This window comes from Paramormyrops kingsleyae, chromosome 16, assembly GCF_048594095.1.
Source record: "Paramormyrops kingsleyae isolate MSU_618 chromosome 16, PKINGS_0.4, whole genome shotgun sequence".
Taxonomy (NCBI): Eukaryota; Metazoa; Chordata; class Actinopteri; order Osteoglossiformes; family Mormyridae; genus Paramormyrops; species Paramormyrops kingsleyae.
In genome coordinates this window covers 19,528,269-19,546,094 of record NC_132812.1, presented here as the reverse complement: position 1 = coordinate 19,546,094, position 17,826 = coordinate 19,528,269, and the positions used below count along the sequence as shown (strand labels likewise).

At 41.1% G+C, this 17,826-nt stretch overlaps 1 protein-coding gene across 1 annotated transcript; it reads left to right on the top strand.

The window, feature by feature from the left end:
• The first annotated feature begins 13,568 nt into the window (after positions 1 to 13,568).
• On the top strand, positions 13,569 to 17,285 carry LOC111834119 (SLIT and NTRK-like protein 1). The gene has a single exon (XM_023793079.2). It carries the CDS (start codon positions 14,342 to 14,344, stop codon positions 16,406 to 16,408), a length of 2,067 nt encoding a protein of 688 aa, XP_023648847.1. The 5' UTR covers positions 13,569 to 14,341; the 3' UTR covers positions 16,409 to 17,285.
• The last annotated feature ends 541 nt before the right edge of the window (positions 17,286 to 17,826 follow it).

Genomic DNA, 17,826 nt, shown 5'->3' with positions numbered 1-17,826 from the left:
CTCTTAATGAAACAGAACTCTCATACTAAGGTAAGGTGATGAAATCCTACAAAATCCTAAGAAAAAAAATGATATCAAAATTCACAATATAATTTCAGGTTCACATTGGTATAACTCCTTCTGCTGCATCCATTGTCTCTGCAACCCTAATCCTACACATTGCACATTCTTTGCAGGCCTGGGATAAATGTGAGGCACTGCCATTTTATTGAAGGCGGCCCTGGGATAAATGTGAGGCACTGCCTTTTTATTGAAGGCGGCCCTGGGATAAATGTGAGGCACTGCCTTTTTATTCGAGGTGGCCTTGGGATAAATGTGAGGCACTGCCTTTTTATTGAAGGCGGCCCTGGGATAAATGTGAGGCACTGCCTTTTTATTCGAGGCGGCCCTGTGATAAATGTGAGGCACTGCCTTTTTATTCAGGGAGGCCCTGTGATAAATGTGAGGCACTGCCTTTTTATTCGAGGCGGCCCTGTGATAAATGTGAGGCACTGCCTTTTTATTCAGGGAGGCCCTGTGATAAATGTGAGGCACTGCCTTTTTATTCAGGGAGGCCCTGGGATAAATGTGAGGCACTGCCTTTTTAAGCCTTTTTATGAGGGAGGCCCTGGGATAAATGTGAGGCACTGCCTTTTTATTCGAGGCAGCCCTGGGATAAATGTGAGGCACTGCCTTTTTATTCGAGGCGGCCCTGTGATAAATGTGAGGCACTGCCTTTTTATTCAGGGAGGCCCTGTGATAAATGTGAGGCACTGCCTTTTTATTCAGGGAGGCCCTGGGATAAATGTGAGGCACTGCCTTTTTAAGCCTTTTTATGAGGGAGGCCCTGGGATAAATGTGAGGCACTGCCTTTTTATTCGAGGCAGCCCTGGGATAAATGTGAGGCACTGCCTTTTTATTCGAGGCGGCCCTGTGATAAATGTGAGGCACTGCCTTTTTATTCAGGGAGGCCCTGCTGGAGGGGCACAGCTTGTGCTGAGTTTGCGTTTACTCCTGCTGCTTCTGCCACCTATCTGCACATGATCTATCTCTCAGATATGCTGTTTGCTTTAATCGGTGTCCAGACTCGTTCTGCTGATTGAATGCCTGTGTTTGGCTGTGTAATCCCCTCCACAGTAGAGCCTGTCTGGGGCCTGCCCTCCTCCTCATGCTGTATGCCTCGCACTACAGGACCCAGACCAACATCACCCTGATAAGCTACTTGTCACAATATGTAACACTTTATTTATGGCATGCAGGTTTTCATTTCTATTTCCAATCCCAGCTAATTTACACTTATTTGGAATAATTTATGCAGTTTTGGACATTTTTGTGACCTCCACATTTAACATATTAAATCACATACTTTTCATCATATATACAATACGAAATGCAAATTGCCACTTTCATGTTTTTTCTCAGTGGTACTGAGAACATATTTTCCATATGTATGTGAGTGTGTATATGTATGTGTGGATTATATTTATATTACATTCTGGGGACCAAATGTTCTCCACCTTATAATAAAAATCTGTTATTTTGACATTGTGAGGACCATTTTTCAGGTTCCCACAAAGATCTATGAATGCAATCAAAAAACTAAAAATGCCAAAAGTCTCTTATTTTGCTTGGTTAAAATTAGGGGTTGTCATGTTGGGATTAGAGTTTTCCCCATAGAAATGAATGGAGAGTTCCCACAAAGATATAAATGCAAACCTGTGTGTGTGTGTGTGTGTGTGTGTGTGTGTGTGTGTGCGCGTGGGTCACAGGGGGTCTGGGGCCTATTCCGGAGGCTATGGACGCAAGGCAATCTAGGATGAGGCGCCAACCCATTACAGGGCACTCATCCTTAGATCACTATTGTAATAATAATGATAATGATAATGATAATGATTACACTTTTATTGATCCCCGTGGGGAAATTCTCTTTTCGCCTCTCATTTTGCCATCTTGCTCCCAGGTGAGACCAAACTCGGCAGTGAAGGGCAGCCATCCATAGCAGCGCCCAGGGAGCTGGGGGTACATTTTGACATGTAATTAAAATGTATGCCAGGCCTGCCTATTGTGTTTGCCTATTGTGTCTAGAAATTACCAGTTATCCTGCCCCAATTGGCCCCATGTGTTGGACCTGTGGCTTATGTTTAATAAAACAGGAATAAAAAAATATACATTTGAGTAAGACAATAATCCTTCACTTAAAAAGAGCTCTTATTTACTTGCGTTATTTTGTTCTTTGAATATAAAAGAACAAGTCCAGCGTTTGTTGCAGCGTGTTATGGTTTCGGGGGGCAGGGTCCATGTTTTTCTTGTTGCCGCAGTCATCTTGGCCCACCCCAAGTACGGCTGAACACACCTCAAGCTCACTTCTACACACAGGGGCGGGGCTAAGGGTGGGGCGGGGGCGGGCCCTCCCTCCCCCCAGCCATAAGAGGCCCCTCCCGCATACTAAATACACACAAAAGTTATACTGATATAATTTCTCTCAATTTCTTGACAGCTAGAATATATTACTTATATTTTAATTGTGACTTGCGATTTTATATATCTGTCATTTTTGGTATACATTCTTATTATTGTGGGTGTATGGTGTAATTTATTATTTTTTTTTAATCTGTAAAATCCCTACAAAGAAGTTAAAATATAATACATAGTAATGTTTTCAAGTCAAATTAAGCTGTTCCTTTTGTATTTAATGGTTTTCCGTTTGAGGAATTTGCAAAAAACTGCAGTGCATGATGGGTAGGATCTAAAGGATACCTAACGTCCTCATAAAAAAAGATAGGCTATATGACATTTGAATGTATACCAGGATGCATGGACGCATTATGAGAATGAGAAAGACGGTGTGTGCACACTAATAAACCTATACCCTATTCACTTAGACAATACACTGTAATTTTTTGCAACAGCAATGGATGACATGGGCAGGCAGGTAGAGGTGGAATTTTTGTCCTTGGTAAAACTCTAATGGTCTCCACACTGGTAACAACATTGTTTTCTAGGCATAGCCAAACAAATCTCCTCCTGTCTGAAAAGGCGTAGAAAACGCAATTTAGCCACTAAAACTTTACAGTTTTTGTGAGGGACAATCGAAATCTCTCATTAAGTTTTTTGTGTTCTTGCACCTACACTTTAAAACTCGTTTCAGCGTCGCCACATATACGTGTGCGTGCGTGTGTGTGTGCGGGGGGGGTTGAATATCGGTGTTTTGCCCCGGAGTCTTGTGTGCATCTACATCACAGCCTCCCATCACTCCTGCCTGCCTGTGACACTAGAACCTCATTGTGCGAATTTTTATAAACTGGATACAATTTAATTTATAAATGTATGCTAAATTAAATTATAATGCTAAACAAGTTCATACAGAATACCTTTTCTGTCATTTGCCTTATATGTTAAAAAACTTAACTGAACTTAATTTAAAAGTTTAATTTTGTTCATGTCGTACTTCAACCCTGTATTAGGTATGTCGTATGGAAAATGAATCAATGTAAGGATGGATATATGAATAGTCTACACGATGAAACTTAAATTCAAGAAAAAAATTTGCTTTTTTGTCACTTTGTGTTGCAACTCGAAATTCTAACAAAACTATCAACTCTCAGTACACACAAGCATACAAAGAGATAAATAAAGCTTGTCTTGAAGTGGAAAAAGTAGGAGTATTGTTAGAGTAATCTACCCTGCTCTAATAAATGCATTGAAACATCCTCATAAACATGAGCGCTGTACACGGATTAGAGTGAACGCAATGAGACTGCAGGAAGCAATAGTTAGTTTTGTGAAATCTGCTTCTGCAGACCTCATCCTGACCGAAATGCTGAGGCTATGAAGAGAAGGAGTTTGCTTCTGAACTAAGAGAATCATTTAAAAGTTAGCAAACTGACTCACCTTCCAGGATTTTACGATGGACCTGGATAATAACAGTGTAATATTAAGATTCCTGTGTATTTTTTTTTTGTTTTTTTTCTCACTTATAAACCATTTATATGCAAACATAAAACAAAAACATGGTCATTATTAAGGTCATGCACAACCTATATTTATTCGAGAAACATTTGAGAATTCTGCTTCTAAAGCATCAAGTTCACCTGCTTAAAGCTTTTTTGTTTTGTTTCCATTGGTATTTTAACTCACAACGCACCGTTTTATCGCTCACTTGTCATGTTTAACTGAAACAATATTGGCTCACAAGGCTGTTCTGAATAGCTCATATTAAAGTAAAATACAGTAACTTGTATCAAATGTCAAAATGTCGTGCGATTTCATTGGCACTGTAATGTGCTTGCATAAGCCCTCTTATAAGGTTTTGTAAGAGGAGATATTTAAATGCAAAATCATAATACGGACACCTTCTAGTCCTCTTTGTCTCACCATTAACTAAAGCATAACAAAACACATTTTCTAATTGATTTATTTAATGAACACAGTTTAAACCCTGACCTTTCATCGTATAAATAGTGGGAACTGCTAATGTTTCTTGAAGGCTGAACATTATTTAACGTATCATCTGTATACATCCCCCCATCATTCTTGCATAAGCCCATATCTGCTGTAGACCCTCGGTGAGCCTGAAGATCATTCTGGGAAGCAGAGAGCAGACCATACAGTACACATGCAGCCATGGTTAGGAGTAGAAGACACAACCCTCAAGGTGTGAGGCATCCATGGGTCCTTTATATTCTGTTTTAAATCCATTATACTAATATACAGTAGATTTCAAATAAATATCACTTTAAGGGCACTATGGATGATGGAAGAGACATGATACATTCTATGAGTACCTCAGCATGGTTATAAACTCTGCCAAGTAAATCATAAGCTGTGTGAACACAGTGTGTGACCCGCACCATGTGACCTTCTTCACGTGTGTCCTCGTGTCATCATAATTTTCATAAAGACATTGACCTTTCTTTCTATGGAAAGGGGTAATAAGGATGTTGCTTTCTTTGCTATTCAGTAAAGGGTGCTGAATACAATGTACGTTGAATTACAGTCTTTGTGTTCACCGTTTGTGCCATTCTTGTATCTCGGAATCCCTTCCGTATATGACAGGAGGATCTTTTTTTTATACCAGTTATTGAAACAGCAATAGGGCAAATCAGTTTTACTTTGTATTGTGCTTCTCATCTGATTACAATTTAAACTACAGAGATTTAATAATAGTGTTGATTCTCACTGATTTAGTGTGAATGCCGGCTGAGTAATGATCATTCTGGAAAGCAGGTGGATCTCTTTGAAGACTTCTTGCCTCACATCCCACAAGGGAGGGGAAATCTATTGAGAATATGAAATTAAAGGTAGCGGACGAAAAGGCAGCCCAGCTGCAGTGAATGGCACTGGAAAGTCACGGCTCCTCATAGCGTCATAATGGGGACTTTCAGGTCCTCTAAGCAAACCTGAAATTCTACAGAAGCCATGAATAAAAGGGTAAATCTGGAGAGAATCTTTTTCATGTGCTGAAGTGTAGCATGGGGGGGCGGGACAGGGAGTCTGCGCCATTCTCTGTTTTATGAAAGATTACCTCCCATAGCTTCGATATTCAGAGCAAAGGGCCGTACTGGACATGCTGGTCATTACAGAGCGAGATGTATGCGATTCAGAAGCTTTATAGCAGTTTGCTGGCGAGGGAATTATAAGATGAGCCCATCTATACGCTCTTTAGAGCTTGACTTTGCTTTTGAAATGTTCTAAACTCCATTTACATGAAAGCAGCAGACAGGTTTAATTTGCTCTGATCAGCATATTGAGTGCCGTGGAGCTGGCACAGCTTGTGGCGGCACAGAGTTTGAGTGGGTAGACTCTCCTCTTGCTGGCTCACTAACCCCACATCCATGGCTCTGAATTTGACCCTAACTCTTTCAGTGTGGAACTTGTGCCTGTGTTTGTGCAGGTTTTTGTGTTTTTTCCACAGAAGTACTCCAATTTTCCTCCCACAATCCATAAACGTGCCAAGAGAATAGTACTCTAAATACAATAACAATAGAAATATGTATTTTGAGTCTGCCATAAGGCAACCAACCTTTCACTCACAGAAACAGGAACATCTCCACTGACACAGTCTTACATAGATTGAAACATTATGTTCTTCTCATACCAGTACTACCTGCATTTTCATTATGGCAGGCACCTTCAGTATTATCTTTGATTTTAGACACCCTCTAATGATACACCTGGCCAGGAGCCACGCCATTGCACTTCACCTCCTTCCAGGTCATACTGTGTAATCTTAACTCTCCAAGCCGTGAAGCCAACTGAGTTTAATCATGACTGACATGGGACCCTAGACCACATCAGGGGAGTTCAGTCTCTACCAGGCAGAGCGATACATCAGACGTGGGTGCGGATGAAGGTACGCTGCCCTGAGGGCGACGGCCAACTGGAATTATTTGGTCGAACCTTATCGAGACAAACCATACTGCATATTCTGTACTTGAAACTCAAAGTTCTCTGCCAGACCAAACTGAGTAACTAGGCATATGAAAGGATCTTCTCTGCATTAAACCAGAAATCCCTGAACCCTAAATAATGTTGACGCTAAAGAGATTGACATTTCCACGTGAGGCACTGACGCTGCAAAAACCACAAAGTAACATCGGCAACAGCCAAAGTGATGGCCTGGCTGTGCGTTAAGTCAAGCGGTGCCACTATGAGGTAGACAGCAGCTGGTCTGATGTTTAAGTAGGACCACAGAAAGTGGAAACTGGGACAGAATACTTTGCATCCTGAGGACTCCCTGGCTGGGAAATGTGTGCAAAAAAGCCAGCAATTCTGCAGCAATAGAAATGCTGAATCCTGGAATACTGCCCCCTGGCAGTCAGGTATTTTCAACAGCAGCCTAAGCATTTTCGGCTAATCCACCCAACATTATCACTCTGACCGAAACTAAGCCAAGGTCCCAACCAGGGCCATGGCAAGTTCTGGAAGGGTCACGAGGCAGAGTTTGAAATGTAAGCATTTTAAAACCAGCAAGCTCCTATGCTGATCCACGATCAGATTTCCCAGCCCCAGTCCTAGAATTAACCTATATAAACAGGTCTTGGGTCTGTAGCTGCTCAGCATGAAACTAGCGAACATGCAACCAATCCAAGAAGCCAAACCACAGATGCTTAATTTAAAATTCACTGGCACATCCAATCACATTTGTGCCATTTTTTACACATTGATTGGCATAAACTGCAAAGTGTACTGTACACTTGATCATAGTGTTAATTAAAACCTATACTTGATATAGGGTTGCGACTGAGCTGGCATGGTAAAAATTGGGTCGTAGTGCAAAAGGGTTGAGAATCATTGGTCTATACCACGTGTTTGAGGAAGGTGTAATGCAGTACTGACACAGACAATAGACTGGAAGTGTTGTGTTACAGAAAATTTCTTTAGGACCCAGAGCTTCTGTTTGTACATGAATGTTTTTGGCTACAAAGATGTTGTTTTACAATGGTCACATTGTAAAACACATTCAGAAATGATACAAGTAATGCCACCAGGCCTTGTGAACCTGTCCAGGACAATGGATTGGAAAATGGATGGATGGATGGATGGATGGATGGATGGATGGATGGAATACCCCCAGTATATGAAACATTGACAATATAACCTAACCTCGGACTCAGCACCTGTACAGATGCATCTCACACAGTATTTCTTCTCCCTTTATAAAATAAGTTTTGGTCTGTGTTCAATAGCTGTGTGTCAAAAAGGGAATAGGGATAATTATATACACATAATATAATTAAATACAGTGTGTTTCTTGAAATGTTGATGGCATTAGATATTTCATAACAAAATTATCAAGATTTTTAATTATTCTTCCTGATTACTCTGGTGTTTTTTTTAATATTCAGTAATCTGCAGTATAATGATCTATAATGGGTTTCAACTATGCAAATTTCCCATAATTACAATGACACTAACATAGTTTGTTCAGGGCTTCTCATAGCACATTTCACTGTAAATTTGAAATAGGATTATTATAACAATAATAATAATAGTGTTAATGTGTTAATAATCGATGTTATTATTATTATTATTATTAATTCTACTACTAACAATAATAATTATAATTATAAAAATAACAACAATAAAAAGAACCACCAGTTCCTTTTCAATGCTTAGTCTTTTTCTGTGTAAGGCACAAAACTGTTCTTCTCCATTTCATTGTGTAATTGAAAGTCTGTGTATTTGTGTGTATGTGTGCACGCGCGTGTGTGTGCGCCCAGTGATGGCCTGCCCTCCTTCCAAGGGTGTGTGTGTGTATGTATGTCGGTGTGTGTGTGTGTGTGTGCGCCCCCAATGATGGCCTGCCCTCCTACCAAGGGTGTATGTGTGTGTTTGTGCGAGCAGGTATACCTATCCTTATGGGGGACACAATGTCCCCATAACGTGATAAATATCCATCTTTTTCCCCTTATGGGGACCGGTTTCCTGGTCCCCATAAGGGAAAACTCTATTTTATAAAAATCGGTGACTGCTATGAAAAAACTAAAAATGCAAAAACTCTTGTAGTTTGTTAGGTTACTTATGGTTATGGTTAGGGCAGGGTAGGGGTTAAGGTTGTCATAGTTAGCATTAGCATTTTTCCCATTGAAATTAATTAGCGGTCCCCATAAAGATATGTTTACCCTACATGTGCGTGTGTGTGTGTGTGCACCGAGTGATAGCCCACCCTCCTGCCAAGGGTGTGTGTGTCTATGTGTGTGCATGTGTGTGTGTGTGTGTGTGTGTGTGTGTGCACCCAGTGATGGCCCGCCCTCCTGCCAAGGGTGTGTGTATGTGTGTGTGTGTGTGTGTGCACCCAGTGATGGCCCGCCCTCCTGCCAAGGGTGTGTGTGTGTGTGTGTGTGTGTCTGTGTGTGTGTGTGTGCACCCAGTGATGGCCCGCCCTCCTGCCAAGGGTGTGTGTGTGTGTGTGTGTGTGTGTGTGTGCGTGTGTGTGTGTGTGTGCACCCAGTGATGGCCCGCCCTCCTGCCAAGGGTGTGTGTGTGTCTGTGTGTGTGTGTGTGTGTGTGTGTGTGTGTGTGTGTGCACCCAGTGATGGCCCGCCCTCCTGCCAAGGGTGTGCGTCTCCCTTGTGTGTTGCTTGGCATAAGCCCAGAGTCCCCTGCGACCCTGCTCAGGATAAGTGGCTGGAAGCTGGATGGATATCTGTTTCAATGTGCTTTGAAATAACTATTCATTTTCTAGGCTGCACATACCACAAAGAAACGGCTTTTAACTATATTATCAATTACTATCAAAGTATAGAGAAGATATCTTTCCCTACCAACTAACGGAAGTAGTACTCTCATACTCAGCTTTTTATATGCATAATTTATCATTATTAAAGATTACAGATGACAGGCATAGGTGCTGATTCAGGACCAAATACAAGATACATTCATGATGAAGAAGCACAATATATATATTATATTTATTTGTGTGTGTGTGTGTTTGTGTGCGTGCATGCGTGCATCTATATAACGTTCTCATAGAAAATCTTAGGAAGGTCGCTTATCCTAGTAAAAAATATTAGAAATATACCAAAAATCATTACTTTATTACTTTCTACCTCATATGTATTTGTTTTTGTTGTTTGTTTGTTTGTTTTTAATACAACAGATGAACTGGAAGTACTGCAAACAGGCCAAGGATAAAATGCTTCATGTGTGGAAGCAAAAAAACATTAGAATGAATGACTCGCCCAGAACTCTATGGTGTTTGGGATGTTGCAATTCAGGGCTGGGTCATTATCTATAGCAGTTGTGTTGTTACTCAAAATCCATTAGCATATCAGTAAATGTATGACATAAAAAAAACATTCAAAGGACTCTACTCTTTAAAATGGATTCAGTGAAGAAACACAATAGCTGAGTGGCAGTAAGAATGTAACTTTTATACTCTGTGGCTGTTTGTGGGGCAGAGATCTGCAAGCAGTACAGTACAAAGGCACAGGGCAGCAACGTTCAAAAAGACAAAAGGAATTTATTATTGAAAACTAGATCATAAAATGGTAAAAAGGCCCCTTAAGAAAAGCAACCACAAGCATGCTTGAAAAAAGCAACGCAAAACAAGTAAAGAAAAGCAAAGAACCAAAATAACTAAATAAATATAAAAGTAAATGTCAGCACGTCTTCCTAACCATCTCTGGCAATTGTATAAAACCAGGCAATTAGGTTAACCAGGCAAGTCTAGTTTTAATGATCACATTTACCTTTAGTCATAGGGGACGTGATCACTTACTACAGTCTAACAATACATAACCAAAATTAAGCTTGAAGCCATTACTTTGCATTTATGAGATTTGTGTGATAATATGTTGCCAAAAATGATGAAAGAAAAAAATAAATCCACTAAAAAGACTATCGTGAATGAATTAAGATTAGACATACATTATGATTTCAGTATTTTTGTTACCCCTGAACTGTTAGATTTGCACTGTGGCCTCATATATGGAGGGATGGAGGTTGGAATCCTGAGCCGCGCTGAGTGTGTCTTCCCCTGTATGTTCGTGTGTCTTCCCCTCTGTGTTCGTGTGTCTTCCCCTGTGTGTTCGTGTGTCTTCCCCTGTGTGTTCGTGTGTCTTCCCCTGTCTGTTGGGTGTCTTCCCCTGTGTGTTCATGTGGTTTCCCCTGTGTGTTCGTGTGTCTTCCCCTCTGTGTTGGGTGTCTTCCCCTGTGTGTTCGTGTGTCTTCCCCTGTGTGTTCGTGTGTCTTCCCCTGTGTGTTCGTGTGTCTTCCCCTGTGTGTTCGTGTGTCTTCCCCTCTGTGTTCGTGTGTCTTCCCCTGTGTGTTGGTGTGTCTTCCCCTGTGTGTTGGTGTGTCTTCCGCTGTGTGTTGGGTGTCTTCCCCTGTGTGTTTGTGTGTCTTCCCCTGTGTGTTGGGTGTCTTCCCCTGTGTGTTTGTGTGTCTTCCCCTGTATGTTCATGTGTCTTCCCCTGTGTGTTCATGTGGCTTCCCCTGTCTGTTCGTGTGTCTTCCCCTGTCTGTTGGGTGGCTTTCCTCTGGGTAATCTGCTGTCCTCCTACAGTCATAAAATATGAACTGCTGTTTTTTTCCAGGGTGCCTCCTGGCTTTTTTCCCATCTTCATGGGACAGACTCCAGGTTCACCACAAACCAGATGCAAATTTGTTAACCTTTGCAGTTATGTCTGCAAACTGTCAAAAAATACGGCAGGAAACCATCCACCCATAACTGCTTATTCAGTGCAGAGTAATGGTATGAATACTTCAGGCGATGTAGAAAGAGCAGTTCTCCTAAGTGTATGTTTTCAGGCTGAGAGGAAACCTGCAGGAACATTCACAGGCTTACTCGCAGCAAATAAAGATTCTTCAAGCAAGTATTTAATGATAATAATGATAAGTAAAGATTTCTTTTTGTACAATTTATGATTCCGGAAGATATGGCAGCTCATTACTGCCTACCTCCCCCAGGGTTTGAGGTTCGAATCCAGCTTACATTGTGCGTGTATGTGCAGTTCTCTTTTTCTTGGCCTGGTCTTGGTTTGCTCCTAAAGACACGCCATTAGGCTAACTGTCATCTCATCATTTCTTGTTGCGTATGTGTATGGTCCCTGTTATGGACCGTCGCAGTGCCAAGCATCGGATGGAGTGCTGTAAAACACGCCACCACTGCACTCTGGAGCAGTGGAAACTGTAGAGTAACGAATCATGCTTGTCTGTCTGGCAGTCTGATGGACAAGTTTGTGATTGATGGATACCAGGAGAACGTTACCTGCCTGACTGCATTGGGGCAAATGTAAGGTTTGGTGGAGTAGGGATAATGGTATGGGGGTGTTTTTCAGGGGCTGGGCTAGACCCGTTAGTTTCAGTGAAGGGAACTCTTAATACTTCAGCATACCAAGACATTTTGGACAATTCTATGCTTCAAACTTTGTGGGAACAGTTTGGGGAAGGCCATTTTCTGTTCCAGTACGACTGTGCCCCAGTGCACAATGCAAGGTCCATAAAGACATGGTTGGATGAATCTGGCTCTAATGGAGCCCTGATCTCAACCGCATCAAACACCTTTGGGATGAACTAGAATGGAGATTGAGAGCCAGGCCTTCACGTCCAACATCAGCGCCTGACCTCGCAAAAATTCTCACAGACACACTCAAAATATTTGTGGAAAGCCTCCCCAGAAGAGTGGCAGCTGCTACAGCTGCAAAGGGGGGACCAACCCCATTTTGATTCCCATGGGTTTAGAATGTGATGTCATAAAACTTCCTGTAGGTGTAATGGACAGGTGTCCCAATACTTGGGTCCATATAGTGCATTATCTTCTGTATATACACTATGTATACACAAATTCAATTCATGAATAAACTACAATAGTATTCATAACAGTACAGCAATTAGAGTACTTCCAAAAAAAAACAAAAAACTTTTCCTTATACAGGTACTTTACTAGCTCCCCTCCTTTAGTTTGAGCCAATCACCAGTAAAACAGGAGGAAACAGGAGATGGTCTGACTTTCCATTGCTCGTGTAATGGAATTATTTAAACGTATATATCTGATGAATCACATAACATATGAATAGTAGAAGGAAGAGAGATCCCACTTTGAATAACCCATTATAATGCCTGTGTCAAAAAAATAATGATTAGAATTCAGGCCACTGGCTCAGAAAACACTGCTTGCAGTCCATCAGCCACCTATTAAATTAGACGACTGTTTCCATTGTTGATCATGTAAAGTCATTTAATAGGACTGTCTCGCTCTCTGATGCAGCATCTTCTTAAACAAACCACTGCAAAATCCGATAAAAGAATGTTCAATGGACTGATCAGACATACTGCTACCACAGGTCACAGCACTTGTTTGTAAGTAGATTTCTGTGGACTTTCAGCAACTTTTATTTTTTTCATAATAAAATGGAGGAATTCAAATATGCTGATCTTTGTACAGACTTTAAAAAATGGAAGCAGTACTTTGTGTCAAGGTTGCCTAGAGCGGTTTTTACTTGTCGGTACATAATTTCACTTGAGAGAAATTACAAGCTAAATTCAAGCCAAAAAAATAGCAGAAGCCCTTTTTGTGTGGAAGATGCCTAAATTTCTGTTTGTGCTGGTTGTCATTAATATTTGTCCTTGTATAACATGGCCTAACTGTGGTATTTCGCTGCCACTTCTTCCTAACGGCATTTTCATTGATTGATTTAGTTGGTGGGACTTCGCTGTAATGGATAACAGCCATTTTGCACGTGCAGATTACATATACCACTCCTTAGGATAACCCTTGACCTGGATTTCATCATAAGTCAAAGCCAGAATCTCCATTGACTATTTATTATATGTGCTTAAGTTGAATAGATGCTGTGTACGTGTATGTGCTATGCTTTGATATAAATTCGCGATGACAGAGTTAATCGCGAATCACTTCACCGTTATTATTGTTGTTATTATTATTATTATTATTAAGATGCGGTTCGTAAAGTAACAGGAAAACATGTCCCACAGAAACAGTAGGCTACCTTTATGCAAGACGCACCAAGCATTTTTCATGTATCTGTGTCTCGAATTGAAAATTAATTTCCTCTTGGACAACCAAACACCAGCTATACCTGATGCTTTATGTAATCGACTAACGCAATGAAATATTCACAAGATAGTCGAAAGAACTAGAAATCTTAACAGTAGCAGACAAAAGGTGGATCCAGAAAACATACCCCAATAAAATCAATACGTTCGGAATGAACGTCAGAACTGGAAACCAATTTCTAACGCTTGCTCACTGTTTAGATTTTTTTTTTATTTTATTATTTTTTTTCGTTTTCTCTAGCATCCCCCAGCAGTCGGATTTTTGCCACTGCAGCTCAGCAGAGGGTGTAAGATCTTCCACTGAGCAGCCCGGCAGAACAGGCAGAGCCTCTTAGTAACACCGTTTGTAATTCAGAAACACAATAAGACAGGAGTGTAGACGGGGGAAAGCGCTGGGAAGGACGAGTGGATTGCGGAAATCTTCCAGTTGGTTGACATCGCCTGTAAATGTCGGTGCCTGGGCGTGATTTCGGAACCTCGGGCGAAAGGGACGGCGCGGTTGAAAGCGACGCACTGCAAAGAAAACCCCGGATTCATAAAAAATTGCAAGGTCAGTCATTATTGAACTAAAAGCACAATGCGCCGCTTGATGTTGTGCCATGTTGTCTTTCACTCGTTTAAAAAATGTGCCGGAGTTTCCCATTAGAAGATTGCGTTTACTGTAAAGAATTTGGTGGGCAGTTAACACTACTGGTCTGGATATACAGAAGGCGAAATAGGAATGAGCGAATTCACTGACTGCTTTCCTCTGTCTCTGGTGGATGATTTTACATTCCCAAGCCGATTTGTTCATTTGTTAATTGCATTCATGTCTTGAAATCGGGAATGAATTGCGGTAAAAATGTTGCTTTGGATTTTGCTACTGAAGGCGGCTCTTTGTGTTGCTAGTGGAAATATTACAAGGGACATTTGTAAAGAGCAGATATGTTCCTGTAATGATATAGAAGGAGATCTGCATATCGACTGCGAAAAAAGGAGCTTTTCTAATCTGCATCATTTGGCTGGTCCCAGTTCTCAGTTTTATCACTTATTACTGCATGGGAATTCGTTGTCCAGACTATTTCCCAACGAGTTTGCTAACTTCTACAATGCCGTTAGCTTGCATTTGGAAAACAATGGTTTGCACGACATCGTTCCAGGAGCGTTTTTGGGTCTGCAGCTTGTCAAGCGACTACACATAAATAACAACAAAATACGATCTTTCAAAAAGAACACGTTTTTGGGCTTGGATGACCTGGAATATTTACAAGCCGATTTCAATCTTCTTCGCGATATCGAGCCGACTGTGTTTAGGGACTTGAATAAACTTGAGGTTTTGATCTTAAACGATAACCTCATCAGCACGCTTCCCATTAGCGTGTTTCAAAATGTGCCAATAACTCACCTGGACCTGCGTGGAAATCGAATTAAAACGCTTCCGTATGAGGGGGTCCTTGAACAAATACCGGGCATCGCCGAGGTTTTATTGGAGGATAACCCCTGGGACTGCAACTGTGATCTCATTCCCCTGAAGGAATGGCTGGAAAATATACCACGCAATGCCTTGATCGGAAGGGTGGTTTGCGAAGCTCCAACTAGACTACAGGGAAACGACTTGAACGAGACATCAGAAATGGACCTCTGCCCTTCAACGTTCGAGGTTGACTCCAGTTTGGCGGCACCCCCTACGCAGCAATCTGGACCGGTTTCAACGCCTATTAAAATAAACGGTGCAGCCGAGAGCCCGACTGCTCCGTCCAAGCATAAGAGGCGCTCAAAATCACGGGAAAACTGGCAGATCAAAACCAAACCCACTGCTATGACTACTGTTAACTTGAGAACTGAGCAAATACTCAACGCATCCTGCCCAGTCTCTTGTAGCTGTAGATTGCCCGAGTCCAGACAGGGTCTGAAGGTGAGCTGCGAGGGGAAAAACATCGAAAGCCTGAATAATTTGAAACCCAAACCCCAAAACGTTCAGGAGTTAAATCTAAGAGACAACAACATCCACTCTGTTAAAAAGAACTACTTCAACGATCAGAAAAATCTGATCCTTCTTGATTTGGGAGTAAACAATATACGAGTAATTGAAAACGGCACATTTCAGAATCTCGGCGCATTAAGATGGCTGTACATGGACAAGAACTACCTGGATACCCTCAGCATGGAAATGTTTCTTGGATTGCAAAATCTGGAATATCTGAGTCTGGAATATAACGAAATACAACTTGTGATGGCAGGGACCTTCAATACAATGCCCAGTCTAAGGGTCCTATTCCTCAACAATAACTTATTAAAATCCTTGCCCGTGGATATTTTTAATGGAGTCTCTTTGTCACGAATAAGTCTGCACAACAATTATTTTACATTTCTTCCGGTTGCCGGCGTTTTAGATCAACTTACATCAGTTATACAAATTGATCTGCACGGCAATCCGTGGGAATGCTCTTGCAACATTGTTGCATTCAAACAATGGAGCGAGAAGATCGGCTCGGACGTCATCGTGAGTGATCTCAAATGTGAATCGCCGGAAGAGTTTTGGAAAAAGGACTTCCGACAACTGCGAAACGATCTGTTGTGCCCGCAACTTTACGACAAATCCCCATCTGCGTCCTTAGGCAAAAACAGCACTTTCTCCGCAGATACTGCGACACGCTCTAACTCGTATCTGGAGCCCAGCAGAGTCTCCATCTCAGTGTTAGTTCCCGGACTCTTGCTTGTTTTTGTCACGTCTGCGTTCACGGTTGTAGGGATGCTCGTTTTTATCTTGCGGAATCGCAGGCGATCAAAGCGAAGAGAAGGAAACTCCTCGGCGTCCGAGATCAATTCTTTGCAGACAGTATGCGACTCGTACTGGCATAACGGGCCTTACCGCACAGATGGAGCCCACAGGGCTTTTGACTGTGCTTCCCACTCGCTCTCCGACTAGTAATACGGACTGAGGATGAATTAAGAAGAAAAAAAAACACAGCACTCTGTGATGTTCGTGCAGACAACTGATCACCGATGTTAAAATCTTCCCTCTGTCGGATATATTGTATTCATGTTCGCTTCTGCAGACAATTGTCTGTGAATATCTGTTAATGAACCAACTGTAATATATGTAGCCATTGACAATATACAATGCAGGTATTGGCCATCAGACTGAACATCTGAGAAAGGAACTCGGTCAGAAAAAAGCTGCACGGGCGCATGAATGTAATGTACATAAATTGCTGTATCATACATGCATGAACCGCAAAGTCTCAACACACCAATGAGGTCCGTAATAATGGCAAAAGCATTTGACCCGTTCTTTAATGGTATAAATATATACATAAAATACATAAATATATATTAAAAGTGCCATTTCTCTATTTTTTTTGTGAATATTCTGTAACGATTTGTATTTGATGTTTTAAACTGTTAACAAAACAACGATAGCCTATTGGGAAAAATCTAGATGTTCTGCATGTTTTTTTTATTTTTATTATTTATTATTTTATTTTGCTTTTTATTAGTTGTCATTTGCTACCTGGATTATTTATATTTAGATCAGACCTTAGATATGTGCCAAATCATCTCCTTCTGAATGTTAAATGTGTTCTCCTTAGTAGTAAGTTTCTCAAGTGGTAAATTTTCAGAGATACGGGTGCAAATCAGCATGACCGATTAACACGCTCACTTGCTTATCCTGCAAAGGCAATCATAGAAGAATGCTCTGTGACAACGTGTTAATAGGTTTACTTCGGGGCTAGTCCCGAGCTACATATCTGAGGGTTTTATAATGGCATATTTTTTCAAAATAAAACTTTGAAACTACACAACTGTCTCCGAATATGTGATACTGTTCATAATTTTAATATCACGCAAAAGGCTACTGTTAGCCGCATGTGTTGTAATTTTTTTCTCAAGCATGTGATTGCGTTCAAATCGCGAGAAATGGCGAAGGAATGACAACAATCTAGGCTGATGTGAAATAATTACAGGTCCATTATTACATGTGTTTGTTGACAGTCTTATTACAAGCCGTTGGCAGGTATTACAATCAATATTTGGCTAACTGAGCTGGTGGGGTCGCTGTTGCATCTCCACTAGTGAAGAAAGAAAGAATAAAGGCCAGAATCAATTTATTGCGTTAGCTTTTCGCAGAAATTTAAATTTAAAATTCTGAAATGATGTAATGGTTAAGGTGATAATATAAGCCTGCACCACATTTCTGCTTTACATGAACATTTACTTACAGTCAAAAGCTTACTAATTGCAGGGAAAAAAAATCTCATACAGCTACAGATCGTGTAGTATATGTAAAATTATATGTCTCCCTCTATTTTTATTGCTTATTTTGACTTGTATAGTTGTACACAT